We start from the raw sequence: 21,954 nt of genomic DNA, 5'->3' as shown, positions 1-21,954 counted from the left end.
TCTGTGCCCCTGGAAACAGCCAAAAGTCGCAGGACGCTAAGTCAGGGGAATAAGGTGGTTGGTCATATTTCAGAACGCATCATGCGCAGGAGCATTGTCGTGGTGAAGAATCCACTTGTCAAGCCAGAGTTCCAGTCTTTTTCTCTGAACAGATTCCCATAACATACTCATTTTCCATATTTGTGTTTTTGGCTGCCGACTTCTTGCCTCATCAAGGACATCTTCCTGCCCCTCATTAAACTGCCTATGTCATTCAAAAACACTTGATTTCTTCATGAAATGTTCACCATAAGCCTATTATAATAAAGCTTAAGTTTCACTCGCACTTTTGCCAAATTTCATGCAAATTTGATGTTAATCCCCTGCTCCACATTCCTGTCACCCATTTTCTGCCAACAGCACAATGCACACACGTGATTTCTTCCACTGCTCCATAAAGACTGAGTCCGCTGGTCTGTGACCCAGACGAGTGCAAGACAGAATATGTCACAACACGCGAGTGAGAACAGCTGTGAGACTCCCCGCCATAGCGCTACGCTGCGGGCACTCCGGGAATTAAATTGTCACACCCTGTATACTGTATCTCGTCTACAAAAATGCAACCTAGATATGAATCTGATAAAAATTGCTAAGTATAACTTGGGATACTCACATCTCGAAGAAGTGGGCAAAACTGGAGAAATGTATAGACATATGGGATAACCAAAAAACTGATATACAGTATATTACAGACCTATGTGTAGTTTTGAAGGGTGGTCACATGGTAACATTGTATTGTATTTGTAAAGGAGCAATGTGGGCTACCACTATTTTTTACTGTAAAAAAAGTGCCCAAAATGGAATAAATTATCTATTGTTGTGCTTTAGGTAGTGGAATGTCAATATTTTGCACGTGTTTGAAGTGCATAACAGATCTTTTTTTTAGGAATATTATGATCCTGATTATATTTTATATATATATTATGTGGCCATCCAATAAAGTGCACTTATAACTCCAAGAGGAATCTTTACACATCCAATCCTTATACATACAGTCAGGTCCATAATTATTGGGACATGGACACAATTCTAACATTTTTGGCTCTCTACACCACCACAATGGATTTGAAATGAAATGAACAAGATGTGCTTTAACTGCAGACTGTCAGCTTTAATTTGAGGGTATTTACATCCAAATCAGGTGAACGGTGTAGGAATTACAACAGTTTGCATATGTGCCTCCCACTTGTTAAGGGACCAAAAGTAATGGGACAATTGGCTTCTCAGCTGTTCCATGGCCAGGTGTGTGTTATTCCCTCATTATCCCAATTACAATGAGCAGATAAAAGGTCCAGAGTTCATTTCAAGTGTGCTATTTGCATTTGGAATCTGTTGCTGTCAACTCTCAAGATGAGATCCAAAGAGCTGTCACTATCAGTGAAGCAAGCCATCATTAGGCTGAAAAAACAAAACAAACCCATCAGAGAGATAGCAAAAACATTCTGCAGGATGTGAGTATCCCAAGTTATACTTAGCAATTTTTATCAAATTCATATCTAGGTTGCATTTTTGTAGAAGAGATACAGTATACAAGTTTCATTTCAAATCCATTGTGGTGGTGTATAGAGCCACAAATGTTAGAATTGTGTCGATGTCCCAATATTTATGGACCTGACTGTATATAGCAAAAAGAAAGGAAGGACAAATAAAAGCCTTTACAAGGCCAGATAGCCGACACCGACTGTATCATGAGTTGCAGATGTATGTTGAATGAATCTCACCCTTCTTTATCTTCCAGGTCTCTTCCGCTGTAGTCAAAGAAAATATTGGAGTCTTCGGCTAGAGCTCGCTCAATGACACGGATTGTGCGATCAAAGAATATCAGGAATTCCTCTGAGTGGACTGCTTGCTGTTTTTCTTCTTCAGTTAGTTCTCTAGGCGGAACTTAAACAGAGATCCCCATAAATGTATAGAAGATACTTATGAAGGGATTCAATCAAATTCATAACTGATCAATCAGAATTTGCATATGTGTGATATTCACAAACACGATAAACACCTTAAGGCTAGGTTCACGCCTATGCAGGTTGCGTTGGAGCCATTTCTGCATTTCGTTTTGCGTTGTGTTTTTGCACCTGAGTTTTTGATGCATTTTGCGTTTTTTTTCTTCCTTTTTTTTTCTTTTTCTTGTTTTTAGGTAGATTTAAAACACAAAATCAGCAAAAACAGTAAAAACGCCATACATGCTTTTCTGCAGCATTTCCAGTTACGTCTTTTTGTGTTCATTTATTTAATGATCATTACATGTACCACTGTATATCTCTCCTGCACAGGGGCGGACTGACAACTCATGGGGCCCCCGGGCAATAGGGGGTCATGGGGCCCCTGTGTCCTTGCCCAAACTCAAAAAAGCCTATGAAAAAGGTACCAGGGGTATCTCATGGGGCCCCCTACTGACCCCGGGCCCTCGGGCAGTGCCCGAGTTTCCAAATGGTCAGTCCGCCCCTGTCCCTGACCCTTTCCAAAAAATACCCCTGGTAAAAACGCACAGATGTAAACATGTCCCATAGGAAATCATGTTAAATGGACTGTATTGCGTTTCTGCAAAACGCTGCAGAAAATGCTTAGGTGTGAGCCTAGGGTAACATTTAGCAATTCAGAGCACTGCGATTTTCAGCCTATTCATTTGAATGGACTGCACTACTTTTAAAACTGCAATTGCAACCGGATGTCATGGTACTGGGGTACTATGTGATCCAGTGCAGGCAAACGCACTGCGTTTGTGATCTGCGTTTGGGGTGTCATTAGGAATTCATTGACACCCATGGCAGATCACACACCCAGTGCATTTTAAACATGGCGTTGGAACGGTGTTCTGATGTGAACGAGCTTTAAATCCAATGAATGATAGTTGCAGGCCAGGGAGCTAAGCCTGAGGAGGGAAGAGAGAGATCAGGGGTGGGCAATTCATTTTCCCAAAGTGCCACATGGGACACTGGGACTGTTGTGGTGGGCAGAACTTAGTTTTTCTCAATGTTAATTTTGGACCTGGGAAGGTCTGCAAGTATGTAGACATATAGAGAACAAACACCTGGTGCTAGAACCCACATGGAAGAAAAATATATTTGAAATATATATGAAATATATACTGCATGTTGAAATGTATTTTTATTACAAAATATATGAAAATATTTTTAAAAATACATTTCAAATATACTGTAGGTTTTTAAAAATACAAATCTACATTTTTGGAACGCATTTACAAATATATGTAAAAATATATGTTAAAATGACTTTTTTATATGTTAAAAAAAATCTGAAATTTTTTTTTTTTAAAAACGTTATTTTTAAAAATATATTTTTTTTTAAATATATTCTTCAGATTTTTTTTTTACATATAAAAAAAGTAATTTTAACATATATTTTTACATATATTTGTAAATGCATTCCAAAAATGTAGATTTGTATTTTTAAAGACATACAGTATATATGAAATGTATTTTTAAAAATATTTTCATATATTTTGTAATAAAAACGCATTTCAACATGCAGTGCGTATATATAGATAGATAGATATATATATATACATGCATACACATACAGTGAGGGAAATGCGTATTTGATCCCCTGCTAATTTTGAATGTTTGCCCACTCACAAACAAATGATCAGTCTAAAAATTAAATGTTTGGTGTATTGTAACACAGACAGAATAGCAACAAAAAAATTCAAAAGAAATGCATGTCTAACAAATTATGCACTGATTTGCATGTTCATGAGGGAAATAAGTATTTGATCCCCTATCATTCAGCAGGATTTCTGTCTACCAGGTGTCTTTCATACAGGTAACAAGCTGAGATCAGAAGCAGTCTCTTAAAGGAAGTGCTGCTAATCTAATTGTGTTACCTGTATAAAGACACCTGTCCACAGGAGCAATTAAACAATCAGATTCCAAACTCTCCACCATGGCAAAGACCAAAGAGATGTCCAAGGATGTCAGGGACAAGACTGTAGACCTAGACAACTGGACCTGGCTACCAAGCTATCGCCAAGCAGCTTGGTGAGAAGGTGACAACAGTTGGTGCAATCATTCACAAATGGAAGAAACACAAAACAACTGTCAGTCTCCCTAGGTCTGGTGCACCGTGCAAGATCTCACCTCGTATAGTGTCCGTGTTCATGAGAACAGTAAGGATTCATGCCAGACCTACATGTGAGGATCTTGTCAATGATCTCCAGGCAGCTGGGACCACAGTCACCAAGAAAACAATTGGTAACACACTACGCCGACAAGGACTGAAATCCTGCAGTACCCGCAAGGTCCCTCTGCTCAAGAAAGCACATGTCCAGGCCCGTCTGAAGTTTGCAGCTGAACATCTGAATGATGCAGAGGAGGACTGGTTGAAAGTGTTGTGGTCAGATGAGACCAAAATCGAGCTCTTTGGAATCAAATCAACTCGCCGTGTTTGGAGGAGGAGGAATGCTGCCTATGACCCCAAGAACACCATCCCAACTGTCAAACATGGTATTGGAAACATTCTGCTTTGGGGGTGTTTTTCACAACTTCACTGCATCAAAGGGACGAAGGACGGGGCAATGTACTGTCAAATCTTGGGTGAGAACCTTCTTCCCTCAGCCAGGGCATTGAAAATGGGTCGTGGATGGGTGTTCCAGCATGACAATGACCCAAAACACACAGCCAAGGCAACAAAGGAGTGGCTCAAGAAGAAGCACATTAAGGTCCTGGAGTGGCCTAGCCAGTCTCCAGACCTTAATCTGATTTAAAATCTGTGGAGGGAGCTGAAAGTTCGAGTTGCCAAGCGTCAGCCACCAAACCCTAAAGACTTGGAGAGGATCTGCCGAGTGGAGTGGGCCAAAATCCCTCCTGAGATGTGTGCAAACCTGGTGGCCAACTACAGGAAATGTCTGACCTCTGTGATTGCCAACAAGGGATTTGCCAGCAAGTACTAAGTCATGTTTTGTGAAGGGGATCAAATACTTATTTCCCTCATGAACATGCAAATCAGTGCATCATTTGTTACATATGCATTTCTTTTGAATTTTGTGTTGCTATTCTGTCTCTCAGCGTTACAATACACCGAACATTGGATTTTTACACTGATCATTTCTTTGTGAGTGGGCAAACATTCAAAATCAGCAGGGGATCAAATACTTATTTCCTTCACTGTATATACATACATATATATATATATATATACATATATATATTTATTGAAATATATTTTGAAATATATTGAATATGGCCAAAATTGTAGTATTTCAAATATATTTTTCTTCCATATGGGAAATAACAGGTACAACAGCTCATGAAATAGGTCTCTTCCAGACAGGCAGTCAGGGGGTGGTAAAAACAGGCAGCTGAGCAATATAACACCTCCTCACCACCTTTCAAATGCTGTCCTAAAAGCACTGTGACTGGAAGGAGAGAGCCTGAGATCAGGGATTTCTGCAGATGCTGACCTGGAGTTGGAGTGAAGAACAAGTGAAAGGCTCCTGGGGTTTGCAGAGTGCAGGCACTGGCCAGGTAGAAGAGTGGTGGAAGAGTATCGGGACATCTCCTCGGCAGCACTCTCCCATCAGAACCGAGCCTCCCGGCTCCTCTGGCTCTCTCCTTCCAGTTCTTGCAGATATCTGTCAGCGTGCCTCTCTGAGCCCATCGGCTTCCTCAGTAAGAAGCATTGAGCACCAGATAGGGACAGCCAAAGGGCTGTATATGGCTGTATATGGCCCTGGGGCCACAATTTGCCCAGATCTGAGCTTGATGATGTCCTCTACACAGGGAATGAGACAGGCATCTTACTTGCTGCAGCTTCTAATGCACGGGTGTCAAACTGGCGGCCCTCCAGCTGTTGCCAAACTACAAGTCCCAAGAGGACTTACAGTTACAAGCATGACTCCCAAAGGCAGAGGCATGATGGGACTTGTAGTTTCACAACAGCTGGCGGGCTGCCAGTTTGACACCCCTGTTCTAATGCATACATGCAAGCAATTTCCGTACAGGAGAGGAGCCTGGACAATTGTGCGAGACTGAAGAGAAGGCTGGAGTTCAGATTTAAACTTGCAGTCTCTAACCCAAAATAATAATAGACAACACTGCCATTGTTAAAGAGCCAATCCATCTGATGTTCCTAATCACCATTTAGTGTATGCTGTAATTGAAAGCAATCAATGTAAAGCTGTTTACCTTCTTTTGAATCCTGCTTTTCTTCTTGATTGTCAAATTCCGAATCATGATCTGTTTTAAGTTCCACCATTTCCTCATCCTCTTCCTCTTCTATGTAACCAAAACAAAGAGTCACATATCAATAAGACGTTATCCTTCTACAAACAACTGTTAATACACACCAATGTAAACGAGTCATTAAAAGGCACATCAGCAGCGACCAGAACATCAATTCTCCCAAAGATTCAAATTTTCATATATGTTCAAAGTTCTAATCCATTGCCATAAACAAAGCTCAGCGGAAACGTTTCCTACAGAAAGATCCAGAGTTGAAAGCGGCGGCAGTTGAATGACTCATTCTTGTGCTGCTTTCTGCTTACCTTTCATCAACACTGGAAACGTATTTATACCTTGCAGCAATTGCGGTTCCGTGGCTCAATATTGGCCCAAATATGTAAACCCAACATTTCCTATTCCTAATATGTGCCTGCTGTACCATGTACTTGTATGAAAAAGTATCCTGTTCTCTTTGTATTGCATCCTTTGTGTGAAATCTCTGGTGTTCCTGCCAGTCCCTCTGGTTTCCTGTTAAAAACTGACCACACTAGGCATGCGAGCACAGCGTGGTCAGTTCTGTAGCTGTACAGGGAACCCAGCCTGCTCTCCTTCAATGATCTAACTTGTTCTCACACAATCTCCCCTGCACAGTCATTCACTGGGAAGATAATTGTGTTCCTGTTTCTCCTCCCCCAGCTCTTTTGAAAACAGAATGTATGTGATCACTTATATAAAAGGGAAAAAGGTGCTTATAATGTTATAAATGTTTTTAAATCCATACACAAATGTTTTGCCTTTCATTTCTATTTTAATCACATTTACCCCCCTTCCTGATGCAAATGGAGAAACAGAAAAAGGGCGCACCGACCTAGTGCATTATCGTTTAAAATATTTATTGAAGAAACAAAGTAAGTATCATACTTACAATAGACATAAAAACACAGGCATGTCAAACTGAACAAGATGTATGATCCAAACAACATCTGAGTCCATACGATGGAACCCTGGATGACCAACTGGCTAACGTGTTTCGAGGACACAACCTCTTCCTCAGAGCCAATTTTGGAATATGGCGCTGCTACGTTAACTGACAATTGTGCGGTCATGCAACTCTGTACATAAATTAAATTTATATAATTTTTTTCCCTCAAAAATAGAACTTTTTTGTAGTATTTGATCACCTCTGCGTTTTTTATTTTTTGTGCTATAAACAAAGAAAGATCAACAATTTTGAAAAAAAAAAACTATTTTTGACTTTTTGCTGTAAAACATTTCCAATAAAAAAATTTTAAAAATCTAATTTTGTCATAAATTTAGGCCAAAATGTATTCTGCTCCATGTCTTTGCTAAAAAAAAAATCCCAATAAGTGTAAATGAATTGGTTTATGTGAAAGTTATAGTGTCTACAAATGGCGGTATACAGTATATACTGGAATTTTAATTTTTTTTTATACTGGTAATGGCGGTGATCAACGACTGAGAGACTGCGGTGGGAATTCTGACACTGGGGGGAACTGACTAACTGCCACTGATACTAATACAGTGATCAGTGCTAATAAGAAGCACTGACACTGTACTAATGACACTGGGCAGGAAGGGGTTAAAATCTGGGGTGATCAAAGGGTTAACTGTGTGCTGTTTTACATAATGTGTTGTGTGTGTGTGTTTTACTAGGGAGACATGTTGCTGTGCAGAGAAATACATGGGAGCATGTTCTTGCTGGCAGGAGAGAAACCTGTTTTGTTTACACACAGATCTCTCCCCTATCAGTGTTACTCAGCGATCGCAGGGTGCCGGCGGGGAATCTCCATCTGGGACTTGGTGACTGACATCCGTAGCCGCCAATAGCCCTACCCGGAAATGCAAATCATGTATATATAAATGATTTTGCGCAGCCCTGCCGCACTGTAGCAGTAATTCTAGTATAGGGCGGCAGGCAAGCAGTTAAATGGAATGTGTTGTTTACAAGGTGAGGGTTTACATATACAGTGGTACCTCGGTTTACGAATTTAATGCGTTCTCCGGGACATTTCGTATTGTGAAAAATTTATAAACCGAAACGCAATTTCCCATAGGAATGCAATGACAACCAATTAGTCCGTTCCGGAGGTCAGAAAAAAGTAAAAAAAAAAGTATTTTATGTGTTCACAACTCTTTATAAAGTGCACTTTAAAGGCATAAATACTGTACAGGGACATGATTAAAAATGAATTTGTAAATACATTGAAAACCAATTAATCCATTCCGGAGGTCAGAAAAAATATACAAAAAAGTCTAATCTGTTCAAAGCTCTTTATAAAGTGCACTTTAAAGGCATAAATACTGTACAGGGACATGATAAAAAAAAAATATCATAAATGCATTGAAAACCAATTAATCCGTTCCGGAGGTCAGAAAAAAGTCAACAAAAGTCTTATCTGTTCAAAATTCTTTATAAATTGCACTTTAAAGGCATAAATACTGTACAGGGACATGATTAATCAAGCAGTAACATTTCAAAGATCCAACGTCAACTTTTAAAACATCGCAAAATCCACTTTTCAAACATGGCAAACTTTTCAAACATGGTACAGTACACTTCAACTCTACATAAATCACACTTCAACACCTCTACACTCGATGGGGGCGGAGCTATAAACCTCCCAGGCGCATTGCTCTTGAGGAAACTTGCTTCGTACTGCAAAACAAATTTGTAAACTGAGGCATTATTTTCAATGGATTTTCATTTGTAAACCGAAAATTACATTAAACGAGGCGTTCGTAAACCGAGGTACCACTGTACTTTAAAGCGGACCTTTCAGTAACTTTACAAGGCTGTATTTCAAATCCTTGACAGGTCCCAATACACAGCGATGATACCATTTCTGAGAAAACATACACCATTCATCATTAAAAAGCAGACCTTGAGCTGCAGCCCTCTTTGCCTAGACAGACACCATGTCGTCAGTCTACTGCAGGCAGGAGGAAGCATTTTCTCACTCTCCTCTCCCCTGGTGTGTGGAATGTGACGCAATGACTTAGTGGTACGTCACAAGGTCAGAGGCTGCAGCAGCTGCTGATCTGTGCCCGTCAGTTGTGAACACAGCCAAGGACTGCACAGGTACCAGGATATACATGGCTATGTCCTCTCCAGGGGTGGACTGACCATTTGGAAACTCGGGTGCTGCCCGAGGGCCCGGGGTCAGTAGGGGGCCCCATGAGATGCCCCTGGTACCTTTTTTTTTGGAGTTTGGGCAAGGACACAGGGGCCCCATGATCCCCTATTAACCGGGGGCCCCATGAGTTGTCGGTCTGCCCCTGGTCCTCTCCAACCTGGCATCTTAGTCCAGGATGTAAGTGGTGATGTCTGGACTAAGATGGCATCATGAGAAAAAAAAAGCAGATGAAGGCATTGTCAGGGAAGTGCTGTTATTTCTTTGAAAGACAATAAATCCCTGGAAGTGTTAGGCCTCGTTCACATGGATGTACTTAAGAGTACATCCATACAAGCGCCTTGTTTGCCCATGCAGACAGGGATCGGCACCCAAACAAATGTTAAATTGGGAGCAGGGGCGGACTGACAACTCATAGGGCCCCTGGGCAATAGAGGATCATGGAGCCCCTGTGTCCTTGCCCAAACTCAAAAAAGGTACCAGGGGCATCTCATGGGGCCCCCTACTGACCCCGGGCCCTCGGGCAGTGCCCGAATTTCCAAATGGTCAGTCCGTCCCTGATTGGGAGCAGTGGTTGTGTCCATGCAGCTGCTGCATCCCAATTGACATGACTGGGACTGCCTGCACCCGTGCATCTCTGTGCGGGCAAACATGGCTCTCGCAAGGGTGTATGGTTAAGTATACCAGCGTTAGATGCACATCATTGCTATGGATCAGCTACCTAACAATGGTGAACCATACCTGTTCTATGCGTGTTGGTGGTCTCCATCAGGGGCATGTGCCACAGGGTGACAATGTAAGAGCACAATTGGGATACAGTTGTCACCGCACAACAGGATGTGCCTGAACATGGACTTTCATGGCAGGATCAACAGGTAGACGTTTACTGAAACCCAAAATTTTAAATAGCCGGCAAACAACTTTTGAACTGACATCAACATGTTACAACTTGTATCAATTTGACCTTACATGCCTTAAGACCAAAGTAGATGTACTGTAGAACTATGCCTACTGTTTCTTGCTGTTGGCAATTTGCCAACAAAGCTTTGTTATTTTGTTATACTGGACACATCTCTAGCTTGTTGGTCTAGATCAGGGTTTCTCAACCAGGGTTCCATGGAGCCCTGGGGTTCCTCCAGAGGGTGCTAGGGGTTCCTTGAGCAATGAGAACTTTCTGCCTCTCAGATAAGTTCCACCATTGATCTTTTTAGCTATCTGTAAGGGGGGAATTCTTCCCAATGACCACAAGTGTAAGGAACATTCTTCCCACTGACCATCACACTAATCTATCATGAGTTGTAGGTATAGTCATTGTAATCGGGATTCTCTGACCCCTGGTTCACATCTATGTGGCCATAGGGACCACGTTTTGCGCGGGCACTAGAGCCCATTCATTTTAATGGACTCCCGTGCCCCGTAACATGCAGGGATGACGTCCCTGCATTCCTTCTGAAAACACAGCCCGCACAGGAACCTTGGTTTCCAGTACGGTTGCATTTTCCAGTGCAGGCGGCGTGCCATTAGAAGTAATGGCACACGCCCGCGGGTCCGCATTTCTCTTTGCAGATGGTGCGGCTCCACGGATTTTCGTGCGGATCTGCAGCCGCACCACCAGTACATATGTGAACCTAGCCTGAGACTGAAAATGACTATATCAAAGGTTCCTCTGTGTTGAAAAGGTTGAGAAAGTCTAGATACTTATTTGTATATTGAAACTGTCCTTCCATTTAATCTCAATAAAAATTGTTAAAACAGAAATTTTAGTGATTGGGCTTTGATTTAACAGTTTAAAGCAGTAGTAAAGTCAGAAAAAATCATCCAGCCCCCTGCAGGTTATTGCCATAATGTTCTAATATTTGATGTATACCATTATGGCAAATGTAGCTTTCAAACAAAGTTCTCCAGTGGCGAGCTGTCACCGCTGCCATGGCTTCCATTTTCACCCAAACCTCTTTCCAGGTTCACTTGCTCTGGCTGACATGATGACATCACTCCCGCGCATGCACACAGCACTCATGATTGCTGCACAGCGCTCTGAATTGATAGCACACTGAGTGCACGTGCACCGATGACGTCACCGGCTGCAGAAATTGTGAATATCTCCTCAGCAGTGCATGTTTATAGTGGTAGTAAAGTCCAATGTTCCACTTTTATGTACAGGTAAGCGTATAATAAAGCTCACCTGTAGGTAAAATGAATATCTCCTGACCGTTTATCATTTAGGAAATATTCCAGCGAGCAGTAGCAGATGACGTCACTGGCGCACGCACTCTGAAGGAATGGCATACCTGTGCTGTTCCCAGGGGAGTATCTACCACAAGGCAAACAAGGCATTTGCATAGGGCAGCATTTTTCAATAAAAATAAAAAATGCACAGGCGATCAAATACCTCCAAAAGAAAGCTCAATTTGTGGGAAAAAAAAGGATTTCATTTACGTACCGTATTGCATGACCGCGCAATTGTCCGTTAAACTAGCACAGCGCTGTATAGCAAAAAAATGGCGTAAATTGCAGTATCTATACCATAGTTTGTAGACACTATAACTTTCACACAAAGCAATCAATATACACTTATTGGGATTTTTTTTACCAAAAACATGGAGCAGAATACATTTTGGCCTAAATTTAGAACTAACTTTGAGTTTACTATATATTTTTTATAGCTGAAAGTAAAAAATATAGTTTTTCTTCAAAATTTTTGGTGTTTTCTTGTTTATAGTGTGAAAAATAAAAAGCGTACAGGTGATCAAATACCACCAAAAGAAAGTTCTATTTGTGTGAAAAAAAGGACGTAAATTTCATTTGGGTGCAGAATTGCATGACCGCACAATTTTCAGTTGAATTAGTGCAGCGCCGAGTAGCAAAAAGAGGCCTGGTCATTAAGGGGGGTAAATCCTCAGGAGGGCAAGTGGTTAAAAGGAGCAGGATGTCAAACTTTTCTGCAATGAACAAAGTTTTAACAATGTATGTGGTTTTTGTTTGGTAAAGTCTATTCATTACAAATCTTAAAGCGGTAGTAAACTGCAGTAAAGGGGAAAAAAAAGTCCCCTGCAAGGTAATGTCATAACATGCTAGTATGCATCACATACTAGCACATTATATAAAGCAGGCAGCACAGTGGCTAAATGGTTAGCACTTCTGCCTGGCAGTACTAGGGTCATTGGTTCAAATCCCAACCACGGCACCACCTGCCTAGAGTTTGCATGTTCTCCCTGTGCTTGCATGGGTTTCCTTTGGGTACTCCAGTTTCCTCCCACATTCCAAAGACATGCTGGTAGGTGAATTGGCTCCTGTCTAAATTTTCCCTAGTATATGTATGTATTAGGGACCTTAGATTGTACGCTCCTTGAGGGTTAGGGACTGATGTGAATGTACAATATATATGTAAAGTGCTGTGTAAATTGACGGCGCTATATAAGTACCTGAAAGAAATGAATAATTGTACCATAAAACAAAACCCTCGAGCGGCACTCTCTCATCGCTGTAGAGCAGTGGTTCTCAACCTTTCTAATGCCGCGACCCCTTAATACAGTTCCTCATGTTGTGGTGACCCCCAACCATAAAATTATTTTCGTTGCTACTTCATAACTGTAATTTTGCAGTGGGAGGACTAGCGCCCCATCACTGATGTCAGTGGGATGAATAGTGTCCCATCGTTGGTATCAGTGGGAGGAATAGTGCCCCATCATTGGTATCAGTGGAAGGAATAGTGCCCAATCATTGGCGTCAGTGGGAGGAATAGTGTCCCATCATTGGCGTCAGTGGGAGGAATAGTGTCCCATCATTGGTATCAGTGGGAGGAATAGTGCCCAATCATTGGTGTCAGTGGGAGGAATAGTGTCCCATCATTGGCGTCAGTGGGAGGAATAGTGCCCAATCATTGGCGTCAGTGGGAGGAATAGTGTCCCATCATTGGTGTCAGTGGGAGGAATAGTGCCCAATCATTGGCGTCAGTGGGAGGAATAGTGCCCAATCATTGGCGTCAGTGGGAGGAATAGTGTCCCATCATTGGCGTCAGTGGGAGGAATAGTACCCCATCATTGGTATCAGTGGGGGGAATAGTGCCCCATCATTGGTATCAGTGGGAGGAATAGTGCCGCATCATTGGTATGAGTGGGAGGAATAGTACCCCATCATTGGTATGAGTGGGAGGAATAGTGCCCCATCATTGGTGTCAGTGGGAGGAATAGTGCCCCATCATTGGTGTCAGTGGGAGGAATAGTGCCCCATCATTGGTGTCAGTGGGAGGAATAGTGCCCCATCATTAGTATCAGTGGGAGGAATAGTGCCCCATCATTGGTGTCAGTGGAAGGAATAGTGCCCCATCATTGGTATGAGTGGGAGGAATAGTGCCCCATCATTGGTATGAGTGGGAGGAATAGTGCCCCATCATTGGTATGAGTGGGAGGAATAGTGCCCCATCATTGGTGTCAGTGGGAGGAATAGTGCCCCATCATTGGCGTCGGGGGGAGGAATAGTGCCCCATCGTTGGTGTCAGTGGGGGGAGGAATAGTGCCCCATCGTTGGTGTCAGTGGGGGGAGGAATAGTGCCCCATCGTTGGTGTCAGTGGGGGGAGGAATAGTGCCCCATCGTTGGTGTCAGTGGGGGGAGGAATAGTGCCCCATCGTTGGTGTCAGTGGGGGGAGGAATAGTGCCCATCGTTGGTGTCAGTGGGGGGAGGAATAGTGCCCCATCGTTGATGTCAGTGGGGGGAGGAATAGTGCCCCATCGTTGGTGTCAGTGGGGGGAGGAATAGTGCCCCATCGTTGGTGTCAGTGGGGGGAGGAATAGTGCCCCATCGTAGGTGTCAGTGGGGGGAGGAATAGTGCCCCATCGTTGGTGTCAGTGGGGGGAGGAATAGTGCCCCATCGTTGGTGTCAGTGGGGGGAGGAATAGTGCCCCATCGTTGGTGTCAGTGGGGGGAGGAATAGTGCCCCATCGTTGGTGTCAGTGGGGGGAGGAATAGTGCCCCATCGTTGGTGTCAGTGGGGGGAGGAATAGTACCCCATCGTTGGTGTCAGTGGGGGGAGGAATAGTGCCCCATCGTTGGTGTCAGTGAGGGAAGGAATACTGTCTCATCGTTGGTGTCAGTGAGGGGAGGAATAGTGCCCCATCGTTGGTGTCAGTGAGGGGAGGAATAGTGCCCCATCGTGGGTGTCAGTGGGAGGAATAGTGCCCCATCATTGGTGTCAGTGGGGGGAGGAATAGTGCCCCATCGTTGGTGTCAGTGGGGGGAGGAATAGTGCCCCATCGTTGGTGTCAGTAGGGGGAGGAATAGTGCCCCATCGTTGGTATTAGTGACACAAATGATGGGGCACTATCCCTTCCACTGACACCAATGATACTTACCTTGCTGACCCCTGCTCCAGCCTGGGCTCGCTCTCTCCCTCTCCCATCTACAGCCTGCATACCTGGCTGCAGCAGCAAAATTTGCACTTATCTGTCAGCTGTCTTCCTTCTCTGGCCTCTCTCTTCACTTGTTCCTGCAGCTCCCTCGATCTTCTTCGATCTCCGCGCGCTGCCGCTCGGCTCCTCCTCTCCAAGCTCCACCTTCTCGCCGGTGATTGGCCGCCTGTGTGCCTCTCCTGAGCTACAGTTCCGGTGGCCAATCAGCGGCGAGGAGGCGGTGACAGGGGCAGCATATCATCCCGCCCACACATCGCCGGAGACAGCAGCGGTGTCTCGGTTCCTAAGACCATCGGAAATATGTGTTTTCCGATGGTCTTAGGCGACCCCTGGGAAATGGTCGTTCGACCCCCAAAGGGGTCGCGACCCCCAGGTTGAGAACCGCTGCTGTAGAGGCTTCTATCTTCACCCATCTTTCTTCCAGGTTCGCGAGCTCCGGCTGCCAGACAGGCTGGTCCGTGATGACATTGGGAGTCCCGGGCCACAACACACAGCTCTGAAGGAACAGCACAGATATGCCGTTTCTTCAGAGTGCAGGTGCTAGCTCAAAAAAGAGAGAATATCTCCTAAATGGTGCACATTATAGAGATATTCATTTTACCTACGGGTATGCTTTATTATAAGCTTACCTGTAGCAGGGGCGGACTGACAACTCATGGGGCCCCCGGGTAATAGGGGATCATGGGGCCCGTGTCCTTGCTCAAACTCAAAAAAGGTACCAGGGGCATCTCATGGGGCCCCCTACTGACCCCGGGCCCTTGGGCAGTGCCCGAGTTTCCAAATGGTCAGTCCGTCCCTGACTTGTAGGTAAAATTTTAAAAAAAAGCTTACTATAGCTTTAAGTCCTCATGCACACGGGACGTTTTTACAGCGGATGTTTTTGGCTTTTGACGTTTTTTTCTACAACCAGTAAACCCCCCAGCAGGTTATCCTATGTGTCCATACACACACAGACTGGAATCAACTTTTTTTGGCAGGGACGTTTTTTGGCTGGAAAAACAAAAACCCCAGAACTAGTGGGATTCTAGAGGAGTTTTTTAGCTGTAAAAATGCTCTAACGCTGAAAATCGTGGCAAAATGTGGTAAAACGCTGTAAAACACCACAAACCGGCGTTTTTGGATGTTTTTTGGACCCAAAAATATTTTTTGGGGGGTAAAAAAAAAACAATTAAAGTGCAAACATGTAAAAACGCAGGAAAGCGCCGCTAATCGCGGCAAAACGCCACTGAATGCTAATGCAAAAACTCAAAAAAAAGCTGAAATACTCACATTTTTAACATGATTTTTACATAGCTAACGTTACCAGCGTTATCAAACCGCCCCGTATGCATGTGGACTTAAGGCCAGCAAAATCTTTTGAATGACAAATGTTCCTGGAATTTACGTGTAAATTTTCTTAAATTTTCTCTTTTTTTGGAGATTTTAGGAATTTTTGTTAAAAATGTTATCCAGCCATGACCTGCTTAAATTGCTGGATTTCCCATCAGATTCTGTCCAGGGACATTACTCCCTAGGACCAAGAGACAAAGCGATTCTTCCCACAAGTGAACAGTGGAAACAATAAAAACAAATAGCATAGCTACCTCCAGGGACTGGAAGTATGTTCTTCACAGGAGTCTGATAAAAAGGCTGAAAATGAAAACTAATGGAGCCACAATGTCTATCTATTCTATTCTATTTAACCCCCAATACATACAAATGTAGTTTTTGGGTGTAGATATCCTTTAAATAAAGCATATGAGTCACAGATATGTTAATGAATTGTGTCAGTGTGTGATTATTAATCAGTTTCCAGTGGATTTGATCCTCAAGAGTCCACAAGGAAAGTTATTTTTGTTCAGCTGATCAGAAAGGGGGATTAAGTGGGAGAAGTTCTGCATTGCGTATGAGTCATGTAACCATCAAGGTTGGTAACTTAAGCAACGATGGAGGAAAAAAAAAGCTCCTCTCAGACGGAATTGCTAGACATACAGAAAAAAAAAACAACAAAAAAAAACAGAATTTTTTTTTTCCTAATTCTGACTGTCAACATCTATATGTCTAAGGGTTCCCAGGTATGTTCTTGTCGTCTGTATAATTTATACATGTTCAAGGTTGTCATCACAAGCCAAGAGCAAATCAAGCTGGGGGTTTGTTTGCCAGAGGTGAAGAGGTTAATTTGATTGTAACGAGTGTGAGGAAAGTGACTCATGTAAGCTACTTGGGGCCAGATGTTGCCGGTCCTCCTGGACAGATGTAACCGCTTCTCCAACACTTCTCCGCTTTCCACCACTGAATTCTTTATGTTCATTTGCTGTAAGTGCAGCCAGCCCTGGAAAATGAGGAAGCTAGCGATCAAGGCCATGGGAAAATGTGCACACTAGTGGAGAATATTACCAGCTTTCACACCAGGATAATAACTTCATTTTCTCTCCTAGGTTACAGTTTATTTTTTTATATAAGATGAGCTGAGGAAGCTTTAGAAATACCCTGACATGTCTCTGAACCAGTGCTTTTCATCCAAGGTGTCGCAGCACCCTGGGGCACCAGTTGGGTTCTCCCGGTGTGCCATGAGCATGAGACCCAGTTTGCCCGGGATCAGAGATGGATGAGAGGACCCTGTGATGGGAAGCACTCTGTCCTGATTAGAGATGTGTACAGTGAAACAATTCATCATATTCGATATGTTAGAATCATTTGTTTTTGGAATTTGTTTTGCATATTCGTTGTTCCAAATCGATTCTTAATTTTGGAAGTTATTTCTGTGACTTATTGTGACTTAGATGCAACTTCAATGCTTGCTTGTGACTTTAATGTGACTTGGGTGCAACTTCAATGCTTGCTTGTGACTTTAATGTGACTTGGGTGCAACTTCAATGCTTGCTTGTGACTTTGATGCGACTTGGGTGCAACTTCAATGCTTGCTTGTGACTTTGATCAGGGGAGGACTGACCATTTGGAAACTCGGGCACTGCCCGAGGGCCCAGGGTCAGTAGGGGGCCCCATGAGATGCCCCTGGTACCTTTTTCATAGGCTTTTTTGAGTTTGGGCAAGGACACAGGGGCCCCATGAGTTGTCAGTCCGCCCCTGACTTTAATGCAACTTGGTTGCGACTTCAATGCTTGCTTGTGACTTTGATGCAACTTGGTTGCGGCTTCAATGCTTGCTTGTGACTTGGATGCAACTTGGTTGCAACTTCAATGCTTGCTTGTGACTTTGATGCAACTTAGTTACAACTTCAATGCTTGCTTGTGACTTTGATCCAACTTAGTTGCAACTTCAATGCTTGCTTGTGACTTTGATGCAACTTAGTTGCGACTTCAATGCTTGCTTGTGACTTTGATGCAACTTGGTTGCGACTTCAATGCTTGCTTGTGACTTGGATGCAACTTGCTTGCGACTTCAATGCTTGCTGGTGACTTGGATGCAACTTGGTTGCGACCTCAATGCTTACTTGTGATTTTGATGCAACTTAGTTACAACTTCAATGCTTGCTTGTGACTTTGATGCAACTTGGTTGCGACTTCAATGCTTGCTTGTGACTTGGATGCAACTTGCTTGCGACTTCAAGTCTTGCTTGTGACTTGGATGCAACTTGGTTGCGGCTTCAATGCTTGCTTGTGACTTGGATGCAACTTGGTTGCGACTTCAATGCTTGCTTGTGATTTTGATGCAACTTGCTTGCAACTTTGGCTAATCATAACAATATGGATTGTGACACATATCATTGAACTCACAAAACCATCTGAAGTGGCAAACAAATGAAAAAAATTAATTAGTTGTTTTTGTTATAATTTATTTCATCAGTTCGATGATATTTGTTACTGTTGTGATTCAGATACATCCGAATCTATGAATAAAGAAAATTTCATCCAAATTAAAAGGAATCGCACATGTCTAGTGGTGATGGTTGACTCTGATGTGATGGGAACTCTGCCATGGAGGTACTATGATGTGGGAGACTCTCAAGTATAGGAGGGACTCTGATATGATGGGGGCCTCTGACTTTGTGATGGGGGACTCTGCGGTGATAGAAGGCTTCTGATGTACAGGGCCATTTGCCATGTGGTGATTGCTGCACATTTTACATTTATCATTTATGAGCACCCCTGGCGGATCTCTGCTTTGAGCAAATCATGTAGGGTCTTTTTTTGCTTTTAGTGCACTTAATTTTACTCACTTTAGGTTCACATGGTATTGATGGGGAGATGTTTTGATTGCTCTATGGCAGAGGTAGGCAACCTTAACCTCCCTAGCAGTCTGATTATGTCAGTATTTCTGTACTCAAAGAGGTAAATTTTTTTGCATGGAAATCTGTTATTTTTTTTATTGTAGGCCTGTAATTTTTAGGAATAACTCACTGAAATCTGTCCGAAGAAGAGTCTAGTAAACATCCCGGGTAGGATAAAATTTGAAACACGAAATCATAAATTATAATTTAATAAATAATCATAAAGAATAATCATATAATAATAAATTTAATTCAATAATATAACAACTTGCCTACCAGGCACTTATACCCCCTTATTTACCAGGCCAATTTTCAGCTTTCAGCGCTGCCACACTTTGATTGACAATTGCGCGGTCATGCAACATTGTACCCATATGAAATTTTGATCATTTTTTTCTCACAAATAGAGGTTTCTTTTGGTGGTATTTATTCGCCACTGGGCGCTTTACTTTTTGCTCTATAAATACAAAAAATGCAAAAAATTTGAAAAAAAAAAAGTTTCTTTGTTTCTATTATAAAATTTTTCAAACAGGTAATTTTTCTCCTTCACTGATGTGCGTTGATGAGGCAGCACTGATAGGCGGCACTGATGGGCACTGATAGGCAGCACTAAAGGGCACTGATAGGCAGTACTAATGAGGTGGCACGGATAGGCGGCACTGATAGACAGCACTAATGAGGTGTCACGGATAGGCGGCACTAATATGCAGCACTGATAGGTGACACTGATGATGGGTACTGATAGACGGTATTGACTGGCATCACTGATGGGCACTGACTGGCACAACCCCTGGGCACTGACTGGTGGCACTGACTGGCAGCACTGGTGGGTGGCCACAGGTGGGTGGGCACAGGTGGGTGGCACTTCTGGGCACAGGTGTGTGACACTGCAGAGTGGCACAGGTGGGTGCACTGCTGGGCACAGGTGGGTGATCTGCTGGGCACAGGTGGGCGGAGCTTGCGGGTGGCACTGCTGGGCACCGATCATCAGGGCACTGATCATCAGTGCCCTGATGATCGGTGCCGATCCCCGTTCTGACAACTGCCGGTTCTCGGCAGCACTTTCCTCACGATCTGACAGCGTGAGGAAAGTGCAGCCGAGAACCGGCACTTGCATTTTCCTCTGATCAGCGTGTCATTGGACACCGCTGATCACGTGGTAAAAGGCCGCTGTGATTGGCCTTTTACCACATCACGTGATCAGCTGTGTCCGTAGGACACAGCGATCACGGAGATCGCCGGGTGCGCGCCCCCTGGGGCGCGCAGGAGAGCGCATTCTGGGAGGACGTCATATGACGTCCACCCAGAGCTGGCCGGCCGCAGTGCAGCCGTCATTCGGCTATCTGCGGTCGGCAGGTAGATAATCAAACCAAAAACACTGAAATTTGAAATATAGCGCCAAGTTCACACATCGCTGAGCAAAGTCGCAGAATCGTTTTCAGTGTCTGATGACAAATTTCCCCACGAATCATTATCACTCAATTCTGCAAGTGGTTCTGATTTCCTATCGCTGTTCTCTAGCCGGTCTAAAACCGCTTTTGACCTAAAGGGATGCTTTTTGGACGCCATGGACGTTTCTCAGTTTCCAGGCAGAAAGAACAGTAAAAATGCAGGCAGGGCGCCGGACAAAGCACTCGGGACAAAATGTATGTGAAATGGTTTGATACAGTAATGTTTTACTATGTGATTTTAGTGAATGTCACTTTTTCACATTTTTGAATTTCCTGCCGTTCTGCCCCCCGTACGTCCCGATGTTGCAGGGAACGGAACCCGAAAGACAGATGCTGGCATCGGCCGGAGGACATTGTTGGGGACACTGCAGGAGGGACATCACGGGAGAGCAGGACAAGGTAAGTGCAGAAGAGATCCCGGAGCAGCGCTGCAGTGTATTCCTGAGTGTACAGTTGTGGCCAAAATTATTCAACCCCCACTGAAATTGAGTGTTTTGGCCAGTTTGACATTGCTTTTGATCATTCAGTCATCTTGCTTACATTTACATTAAAGAGGCACTTGTAGGTCAGACAAATATAACATAACAGTTATAATGAAATAACCACAAATGTCTTTTCTGTGCTCACAGCATTATCAGTTTTATTCAACCCCCAAGTGACATTCAATCTTAGTACTTAGTACAGCATCCTTTTACAGTTATAACAGCTTTTAAACGTGAAGCATAGCTTGACACAAGTGTCTTGCAGCGATCTACGGGTATCTTCGCCCATTCTTCATGGGCAAAGGCCTCCAGTTCAGTCACATTCTTAGGCTTGCGCACTGCAACTGCTTTCTTTAAGTCCCACCAGAGGTTCTCAATCGGATTTAAGTCTGGTGACTGCGATGGCCACTCCAAAATGTTCCAGCCTTTCCTCTGCAACCATGCTCTAGTGGACTTGGAGGTATGCTTGGGATCATTGTCCTGTTGAAAGGTCCAACGTCTCCCAAGCCTCAGGTGTGTGACGGACTGCATCACGTTTCCATCCAATATCTCCTGGTACTGAAGAGAATTCATGGTACCTTGCACACGCTGAAGCTTCCCTGTACCTGCAGAAGCAAAACAGCCCCAAAGCATGATTGACCCTCCACCATGCTTCACAGTAGGCAAGGTGTTCTTTTCATCATAGGCCTTGTTCTTCCTCCTCCAAACATAGCGTTGATCCATGGGCCCAAACAGTTCTAATTTTGTTTCATCAGTCCACAGAACACTATCCCACAACTTTTGTGGTTTGTCCACATGGCTTTTGGCATACTGCAGTCGACTCTTCTTATTCTTTGGAGACAGCAAGGGGGTACGCCTGGGAGTTCTGGCACGGAGGCCTTCATTACGCAGTGTGCGTCTTATTGTCTGGGCTGAAACTTCTGTACCCACATCTGACAAATCTTTTCTCAGTTCCTCAGCAGTCACACGGGGACTTCTCTCCACTCTACGCTTCAGGTAGCGCACAGCAGTCGAAGTCAGCATCTTCTTTCTGC

At 43.7% G+C, this 21,954-nt stretch overlaps 1 protein-coding gene across 6 annotated transcripts in view; it reads right to left on the bottom strand.

The window, feature by feature from the left end:
• The window catches only part of LOC149461194 (cytoplasmic dynein 1 intermediate chain 1), a 595,554-nt gene that overhangs the window by 321,041 nt on the left and 252,559 nt on the right, over positions 1-21,954 (bottom strand). For all 6 annotated transcript variants that reach the window (XR_016312930.1, XR_016312931.1, XM_089678653.1 and 3 more), the window contains 2 exons: positions 6,183-6,272; positions 1,761-1,923 (listed from right to left, as the gene is read on the bottom strand). Coding sequence is in view for 4 of the 6 variants with exons in the window: in XM_089678653.1 (XP_089534779.1) it covers positions 1,761-1,923; positions 6,183-6,272 (253 nt within the window). In the remaining 2 variants the exon portion in view is untranslated. The remainder of the gene's footprint in view (positions 1-1,760; positions 1,924-6,182; positions 6,273-21,954) is intronic.

This window comes from Staurois parvus, unplaced genomic scaffold, assembly GCF_062004578.1.
Source record: "Staurois parvus isolate SC_StPar_1 unplaced genomic scaffold, SC_StPar_1.0 ptg000208l, whole genome shotgun sequence".
Taxonomy (NCBI): domain Eukaryota; kingdom Metazoa; phylum Chordata; class Amphibia; order Anura; family Ranidae; genus Staurois; species Staurois parvus.
This window is presented reverse-complemented; position numbering and strand designations above follow the sequence as displayed.